The sequence below is a fragment of the Andrena cerasifolii genome, chromosome 2 (assembly GCF_050908995.1).
Source record: "Andrena cerasifolii isolate SP2316 chromosome 2, iyAndCera1_principal, whole genome shotgun sequence".
NCBI classification, from domain to species: domain Eukaryota; kingdom Metazoa; phylum Arthropoda; class Insecta; order Hymenoptera; family Andrenidae; genus Andrena; species Andrena cerasifolii.
The window spans coordinates 8,247,008-8,256,349 of NC_135119.1; the positions used below are offsets into that span (position 1 = coordinate 8,247,008).

Here is a 9,342-nt window from a genome sequence, read left to right on the forward strand (position 1 = left end):
CTTCATGGGCTCGAAACGGCCGGCCACCTTAACTGCTCGATTACTACTACTTCGCCGGCCAGCCTCGCTCTTTTAACTTTTAACCGAGGCTGCCCGACTGCGTCGCTGGCGGCACCCGACGGGGGAGGGCGTGGGGGTTCTGTGATGGGATCAAATATTGGGGAGTTGCTTGAAATTTCGAAGATCAAAGGAAGAGGCTCCCGGCCGCAGAACCGGAGATCCGGGCTCAATATTGGATTTGGTCTCTTGAATATTTAAGATTCGATGGATCAGTACAGGGATCCGTGAAGTTTGTCTTCGCGATGAATCTTGCGGCTTTGAAAGTGATACGGGGGAATCTTCTACTGGATAACGAGGTACCCGGGGAAAATGTTTGTATTCTTCTTGCGAGGAGAGGGAGATGGGAGTCGCGGGGAGCATCGGTGCTTGCGGCGCATTAATTCTTGATTATACGAAGTCGTGAACGGGACACGGTGAACTTTTTTCATTACTGTTCGAGGCTTTCTTCGGTTTTAAGAACACTTCTAACTAAACGCTGGGACCGCTATCGATTCCCCCGTGACAGCTTCCATCGACCGAACTACTTCAATCAGCGATACTTAATATGTTCCTCTGGGAGCTGCGCAGACTGAACCTCATGGTAACTCCTCGATTACTTCTTCGCCCGAGTTCTACTCTTTGCCTAGTGGCTCCTACCAACTTCCGTGGAAGTGGCCAATTTAGCCAAGAATTCATCGCTAAGTAGAAAGTTAAATTTTATATTATATACAAGTCGCACTCAGGTCGATAAGAAGAGTTGATGTGGTTATTGATAAGCCACATAACGCAAACCTGGAATTTACATTTTAAATCCGTGAACGTTATGGTTAAAATGTTGAAGTATTTACAAAAAGAATAATAAATAAACGTACCTAAGTTTGCTCCCCTACGAAATATCCGCTTTATGCAGAATTACAGAGTCAGAGAGTCCGCTTCTTTAGAATTACAGATACCGATAACGTAGATATGAATGTTTGATGCGGCGTCGAACAATATACTCGCCGAAAGTGCATAATTCCTTGAGAATGACGAAGTTCACAAAATACACGTGCAGCTTTACATTACCTTCGTTTGAATATATGCATGCGAATTGAACGTTGGAATTTTGAGCACGTCAGTTAGTTGGGAAAGAACTTCAAAAGAGTAAGGAGCAACTTTGGCGCAAAAGTGATAATGAAGAAAACATCAAGTTCAGCGAGAAAGACAAGCGCCATGAGTGCTGGTTGAAAGTATTAGGAAACACTTTGGTGTGTTTACACAAATCGTCATGAGAAAGAAAAAACACTTTTATCCGAAGGATCCTTTTTGTGGTGACTATATATCCTAACATAAACAGTTATAGATACTTCTCGGATGAAAGTCTGAATTATCTTATTGCTGTACTACTTCATACTTGGGCATTATTCGAATGAAAGTCAAGTTATTCGAGAGTAACGAATCATTTTTTATTTACTTATTTATTCGAGAATTTATTCGAATAATGCCCAACTCTATACTACTTCCAGGCGAGCAGGATCATTGTTATCCAGATTTTTTACATTTTCGTGGACCTCTAGGTTCCCGTCAACTAAAGCGAGGACACATCAGGAGTTAGTGAAGAGGATTAATTTTGTTGAATAATCTGGCAGGTTTTCGACAGTGAGCCTTCTGTCTTCCATCCTGAATATGGTTATATCTCCTCGACCAAGGAAGAAGTATAGAAAACGAATGCGTGGGATGCGGATAAAACTATTTCGAAATCTCGAAAAGCGACGATTGGATTAAATGTGCGCGTTGCAGCCGTTGGTTTCATGATACTAGATGCTTCAAGTACCTACAAGAATGTTTGCGATTTACGTAGAAAACCGAAGAAGAAATAACATATCAATTAACTTCTTCGTGTATTATACTTTTCGTAAGCTACACATTTTCTTATTTTTCAACGTCGGTCTCACCCGTAGTGGGCGGACGCTCTAACCCCGATATGCGGGTGAGACCGACCAGTTGCGGTGCCAATGTTTTTGGTTGAAAATGAAAATAAATATTTCAATCCATCGCACACTATAATTTATGTATACTCTAAATTGCTTGGGCTTTGCTTTAATTTCTACAAAACGACAAAAATGTGAAAAACAACGATGCTACAATTTCTTTTCCAAAAAGAAACGCAATAATAATGAGAATAATCGTAAACGAAGAAGTTAGTGCCCGTCACCTTCTTATGTATCTAGTCGTTTCCCACGATGTTACGTATTTCCGTATATTCGATGCAAATCACGCGTTCGAAATCGCATTGGAGAATCTATTTAATCCACTGAACACACTCCTATAAAAATATGATTTACATCTTATCCCTCAGTTCACGACTTTGAATGTTACTTCGTAAAAATTCATCCCAAACAAGTTTCATTATTGTAGTACAATAAAATTAAAGCACGCTTGCACATACTGCGCTTCTACAATATAATATTGAACATAGTAAAGGTAGATAACGTTTCTGAGTAGCTGTTCATTGATAAACAAGGCGTTTTAAAATCAGGCCGGAAGACCAAACGCGTAAACAGCTAACAGGACTTTCAATAACTTCCTGGACTAAAGTATCGCTTCTGTAGGAAATTTGACATTTGATTGCCAAAATAATGAATATTGTATGTCGTTAATGGGTACCTAATCGTACATGGAAATAAAATTCGTAGAGTATATTTAATGTAACCGTGTCCACCTCGCGTAACGTCAGACATCCCTTCAGACAATGGGAACGTGATCTCTCATGACTTCTTAAATGCTTTCCTCACTTTAAATTAATGTACATATTAACGGCGGGTGCCGTGACACGAATTTTCGACTCGTACACCGCACCCGGCCTTTATAAATACGTTCGGCTCGGCTCGGTCACGAAACATTTAAGTTAATACATTAATCGGGTTCGGTTTAGTACGCTTCTATGTGTATAACATTCTGTGCAGCGGGTACTCGTTATAAACATAAAGGCGTAATACCTGTGCCGCCGATGACCAAGTCCTCTGGTTAAATTCTGTGTACTATCGAAAATGAGTTTCGTGGAAGTTTACGATTTTTACTGGAATCAGAATGCTGGTGAGTGGCTGCCACGAGTACAGAGACACTTATTCCCACGTAAAGCACGATTAATGAAAATTACTGTAATCGTAGTTCAATCACAGTCCATTAATCACCGGAGATGCAATCCCCAACGACTTTTAGATTAAACTTCTGCTTCAGAATAAGGTGGCACTCTCGCGACAAGTGGGAAAGAGTTCTCCGTACGACTGAGGAATATAAAAGTCCCCAGCTCGATGGAAAATGTAATGGGGACGTGAAAGCCGAATTGGGATTCTAATCAATCAAATCGTGATTTCAGATCCACGGACAAACAACTTGCCGTTCATTGGATCGCCCGTTCTCATTCCACTTATCATGTTCTTGTATCTGTACTTCGTTTTGAAAAGTGGACCGGAGCACATGAAGGATCGAAAGCCGTACAACTTGATTACCTTCGTGAAATGTTACAACGTCTTTCAAATCCTCGCCAATGGGTACATAGTGCAGCAATTCATCAGCGTAGGCTGGTTTACGGAGATATCGATGTTCTGCGAATTACCGGATTATTCTTACAGACCTAGCCCCTACAAGGTACAGAAATTATTACGATACACTCCTCAAAGTAATTAGAAGATTGCCTAATTAAGTGGCAAAAAATGTTGATTTTTGCTGTTTTAATTCTCGAAACTTTAAACACGAGCCGACAATAAATAAATTCATTGTACTGGCTTATAGCAATAATTGCCATGCTCGAAGGAATTAATCAGGCTTGAGTTTCGATCAAGTTTCAGTATTACATATCCATTAGGTACCTACCCATTATTCAATCATTAGAGTGTTAGTAAATTCAAATGCTAAACACGAATTCCAATGCGTTTTGTGCAAACCTAGCAGCGTTCATACAACTGAATACAATCGGAGCATTCATTAATATTCATTATTAATTTCGTCCGTTTTTATAGCTGTCTTACATAATGTGGCTGGGGACAATGCTGAAGATGATCGATCTGATCGAAACGGTGATATTCGTGCTGAGGAAAAAGGACAGTCAAATATCGTTTTTACACATCTACCATCACCTGTCGACACTGATGATAGCTTGGATCATGACGAAATACGTTCCCGTGGCAATGGCATCTTTCACCCTTCTGATAAACTGCGGCGTACACGTGATCATGTACATTTATTATTTATTTAGCGCGTTCGGCGAGAATGCGCAGAAACTGATGGCACCATTCAAACCCGTGCTAACTATCACGCAAATGGTAAGCAGCGATAAACTATAATACGAAGCGTATACAGAGCGAACTAAGAAGAAGGAGAGTCGACGAATTGAGGGGCATGTATCACTCACAATTGCTATTATTTGAAAGATCTCGTGGACTGTCAAAAAAGACGATCACTTGCTACATTCCATTTATTTGCGGAACAGAATTTGAACTTTAGTCAACAGAGTTAACCGAGGAACGCACGTTAATTGGTCCCCATTGCATGCTCCCAAATTCTTTCGACTTTCTTCGAGTTACTCTCCCTATTGTCACCAGTTCAAAGACTAGATTCGTTTACGCATTTCTTTCACTGCCACAACAGGTACAATTTATCCTGATAATAGTGCAAAACGCACAAGCGTTCTTCCCATCCTGCCCAGTGACGAAGATGCCGTCCACGATATCGATAATCAATGTAATCATCAACTTCTACCTATTTTATAACTTTTACCAGACGAGATATAAGCTTGCCCAGAAGAGGAGCTGAACTCACGCTCGAATGCTCAACAAACAGAACGTCCCTCCAAGATTTTTGCGACCGATAAACTTCAGGACTTTTCAATGCCCTAAAATCATACAGCTTATACCCCATTTGTATCCATCAACGTACCGTGACGAGTTACATCGAATAGTTTTGCAGGGAATGTGGATGCCAGTGAACGCTCGCGCGTAATCGTTGACTTCAACTTAATAGAATACACACGAGATAAACAGCGTTGCTTTTAACATTTTAAACGTTGACTTGGAAGAGACTTTACCAGTGTCCTATTTGGCGTTGGAAGAGGGTAACCATTTCTGGAACACTCCTTACGGTATTTATACGCCCAAAGCGTCTCGATTGAATTTCAATTAAACGTACATAGCCAAGACGGTTCTATCCGGAGAACACCGTCGCAATTCGCAGAAAAGAACCTTATTCAAATGATATGCGACACCGGCGTGAGATTACCATATTCAAGACCATAGAAATCGCAACAATAGGATGAAGCCTACATATTCAAGTGCACCGCTATTGACACGAATTAAAATCGAATACGCCGTCTCATTTCAACGCGATCGTTTATGCACACGAACTTGTGGCTTATCGTCGCCGATTAAAATAACAAAAAGCACGTTGGCATGACGAAAACAAAAGTGATGGCGAAGAGAAATGAGGGATGATGTTTAAAACGCTAATAATTTCACTTACATACGTAGTCGTGTCTCTGCCAGAAAGAAAGCCAAATCGACACTCACCTGAAACACAGAAACATAGATTAATGTAGTTTATGACGAAGATGTAATTTGTAACAAGCTGATTTTCAGTCGACGAAAGCACAAGAAGCCTTGTTGCAAGCTAGACAAGAAGCTTCCGTTTCCCTGGACTACATAGCTGCTGATAGTTTAACGATTTTCAGACTTTGTAACGATTCAAGAAATTTCCCAAACGATATTATATTTCGACCAACGGGTTCGCTTCCGATAAACTTCAAAGTCGAGCTTTCAATGAATTAATTACGTTGGACTATCCCCCTCAACTTTGTTGGTAAAGATCTCGATATCGCAGGAAACTGTATTCAAGGGATTCATGAAAAATGAATCCAAGCGCTCGGTCTAATTAATTAAGATTCAGCTCAGAAGTGCGTTACTTTACCTTTATTTATTACCTTGTCAGATATAAATGTTTTTAATAAGTTAATTTTAAGGCTGAAATATTGTTGGGAAAGCTCCGCACAGGTACAGACATCATATGCTCACTGAAACTTTTTGAAGCATTCCAATTATAGAGCGTATTTCAATAAACACATCAGGAAAATTAAAAACGGAAATAAAATTACGTAAACCATGGCTATGGAAATATGGCAACAGAGAATATTTTGGCGACCAATATTTGATACTATTGATATTGGTAGCTCCTATCCGTAATGACCGAGCTGTAACAAGCATGGAGCAACATTTAATAAACGATGCTGTTATTGTTGTCATTATTCTCTATGGGGTTAATTAGAAGTAGTGATTGGCAATTGAATCGATGCTTGATTTTGGGCGTATCTACTAAAATCCCCTTTGGAGTTTATGAAATATTTTACGGTCTTGTCACAAATATTTAGATACCATTTTATCCATATTTAATATTTAACCTGATCAAATTTATATGAAATACCGATGGCATAACACAAAATACTAAAAGTCATTTATCCCAAAATCACGATTTCACCAGATACGCCTTTTCCAATTAACACGGCAGAGAATCATTCTATTTATGATCTTTGGTTTCCACGGAAAGATAAATCGTGGCTCCCAGAAATAGATCGCGTTTCCATGCGAAGCCTTAAAAGATTAAATTTCAGTGTGTATATTCGACAGATTGAGTTTCAAAGTGTATCTCCCATGTTCCCATGTATAATAAGTCCGAGAGATTCTGTTCCAGAGCATTATAAATGATAGAGGAAGTGCAGTATATTTCGAATACCAGTTTGTTTAAGACGAATAAAAAATTACAGTAGAGGATGGGAACAACTAAAACTACTTCAAATTCATTAAGCCAAATATCGACAGCGTCCCTGGTACCAAAGCGTTATTGGCATCGATCTATCGACAATTACCAAGTAGAAAACGTCCTTGATCCTGTACCATTTCCTTTCATATGCCATTAGACAGGGAGAATCCTAATTTTGGTCCCTCGCGGAAAAGCGACCGTTTAATACGCTTGCCGGATCGACCTGGATGATAAAATTCAAGTCGAACGAACTGGTCGATGAACGTCCCCGGCCATCAAACTCTCGAGGTTCCTTCGTGGACCCCTATGGTCCTTAGGAACTCAAAACCGACCGTCGATATAGCGTCGAGCGCTCTAGATTCCACGAAGCGTCGTAACAATGGAAATATCTCAGCTTCGTTCCTGAAATTATTTCCAATGATCTTCGAGGCTCCGACTTTTTATCGTTCGCTTCCGTTCACTTCCGCCCGACAATCCTCGCGAACTTTACAGGCGGGCGGGCGTCCCCGAATTTCTATCCGGCGAAGCAATTTTTTGAGCTCTCATAGGTGGACCGTTCGTAACCGTTAATTCCGCGTCATTGAAGCGGCGAGGCTCAATTACCTGGGACCGAGGCCAAAAAAGCATCTGCTTAGGTCACTGATTACAATTTGCTCCGTAGATCGGCGCGGAGGAGACTTTAGATGAGACGGAAACCGAGGTGTGCTTGATATATAGACAAATATTTAGCAGCTTGGATTATTTGACGATCTACAATCCTTGCAGAGAATAGCTCTGAGCACGAAATGGAAACAGAACGGTGGAATTCATTGCTCAAAGCATAAACGCGAAATAATTCCGTAACGCCATGTGACAGAAAAACTATTCGCCGCGGTTATAACAAACGCGTTTCTCGTGTTTTTAGTTTCGTCTACGGTTTAAAAGCATTATCTAACGGTATTCGCGCGGCAGTCAGCATACCAGCTACTCGGATTCTCGGCAATGCTGTGCAGGGGAAAAAAACAGAATTTCAGCAGCCGGCGACAACGAAATCTCATATTTCTGCAAAATTGCAGCGTAGGTATTCCTAACAGTTCGGCGGGGCGCACTGAAAAAAAATAGCGAATGAACTTTCCCCAGCTTTTCTGTGGGCGTTTTCATCATTTTCGAATATTGGGGAAATTCGTTGCAGTTCGTTCGAGTAATCTATCGGAGAAGATGGAAAAAACGCGATGAACCGAAAATAGCTGGTTATGATTGAGTGGTCGTCTGCAGGATAATTGCCACCGGTTAATACATTTGTCAGGGCGTTTGCTATTCTCCGTGCCGCCGCTACGAAAATCAGTGGAGATCGTATTTAAACGCGTTGTACGTCCATTCTGGAGTAGCGAGCATGCTCGAGGAGACGCGCAGGTTTATCTGTTGAAATGATTTATACGATGTCTGAAATTGGAACAGAGACGGGGTAGCCTCGCTGTAGCCGTGAGAATGCAAATATCAATTTTGCAACGAGGGGTAACGCGGTAGAACGGTAAAAGACAGGGAGGAAGCGAGGCAGAAATACAATCGAGAGATCGACATAAGCGTTTTAAACAAGTATACCCGCATCGCTTTTGTTCCCCGTGAGCTGTTATATCGTCACTTTACACTGTGCCTGCTGCGACCATTGTTCTTCCTATGAAACGCTGGTTGACATACTTGGCTACGCCGACGTTTCTCCCTCGCGAACAATGTAAAATAGCAAACTAATGTGTATCTGCGCACGTCGTTCAAGGAAACAGCCCAGCCTCTTCCTATTATTCGATTCGTTTTCGTTAACGAGCAACGGCTGTCGATTTAACTTGCTACTTCAGAATGTCAATCGAGGTGAAATTATAAAAATACATTAGAGCATTTGTTACAGTGCGACCTGTCGATTAACGGTGTTGCGATATTCGGCAGGCAAGAATGAGAGGTTTCTTCGAGTTTCGGCTGTGCGGTGACGTCTCTATACTACTTGGCGTTGGGAACTTAATACGCGCATCTACGACGAGTAATAGGTTAAGATCAGAGTTGGGCATTGACTAAATAAAAAGTTATTTAAATAACGGATCGAATAAAAGTTACTTTAACTTTAGATTATTTAACGAATGAAGGTAATTTTTTATTTGTCCAGCGTTTCCACTTCAGCGTTGAATAAATTTTTCAACTTTAACTTTTAATTTAATTTTTAATTTAATTTTAATTTTTTTAACTATAACTTTCACTTTATTCGACGTCGAATAATTTTCTAACCTGTTAACTTTATTCAACACACGACGGATAATTTTTTTAACTTTTATTCGTCATCTGAAATTTTCATTTAAATCCAATTTTTGCCCATTTTCTTCTAGTTAAGATACCGTCTCTCTATAAATCAGAATTATTAGTTTTGCAGGAAGATACTTAGAACACCTATGTAAAGTGCTATGTAAGAACAAGCGTTAAATTTTGGACGAGAAAGTTGATAACATGTATGTTGAAGAAAACTTTTATTTCTAACTTCGATTCACAAAAAGA

General features: G+C 40.3%; 1 protein-coding gene across 2 annotated transcripts; it reads left to right on the forward strand.

Moving 5' to 3' along the window:
* Nucleotides 1–1,143: 1,143 nt before the first annotated feature.
* On the forward strand, nt 1,144–6,689 carry LOC143366327 (very long chain fatty acid elongase 1). Of its 2 annotated transcripts, none has more exons than XM_076807342.1 (4): nt 1,144–1,349; nt 3,398–3,669; nt 4,041–4,343; nt 4,669–6,689. In XM_076807342.1, the coding sequence occupies exons 1-4, from the start codon at nt 1,307–1,309 to the stop codon at nt 4,831–4,833; spliced, it is 783 nt and encodes a 260-aa protein (XP_076663457.1). In that variant the 5' UTR covers nt 1,144–1,306; the 3' UTR covers nt 4,834–6,689. The 2 variants fall into 2 exon arrangements, with proteins under 2 accessions (XP_076663457.1, XP_076663456.1); XM_076807341.1 differs by lacking the exon at nt 1,144–1,349 and adding an exon at nt 2,183–3,114.
* The last annotated feature ends 2,653 nt before the right edge of the window (nt 6,690–9,342 follow it).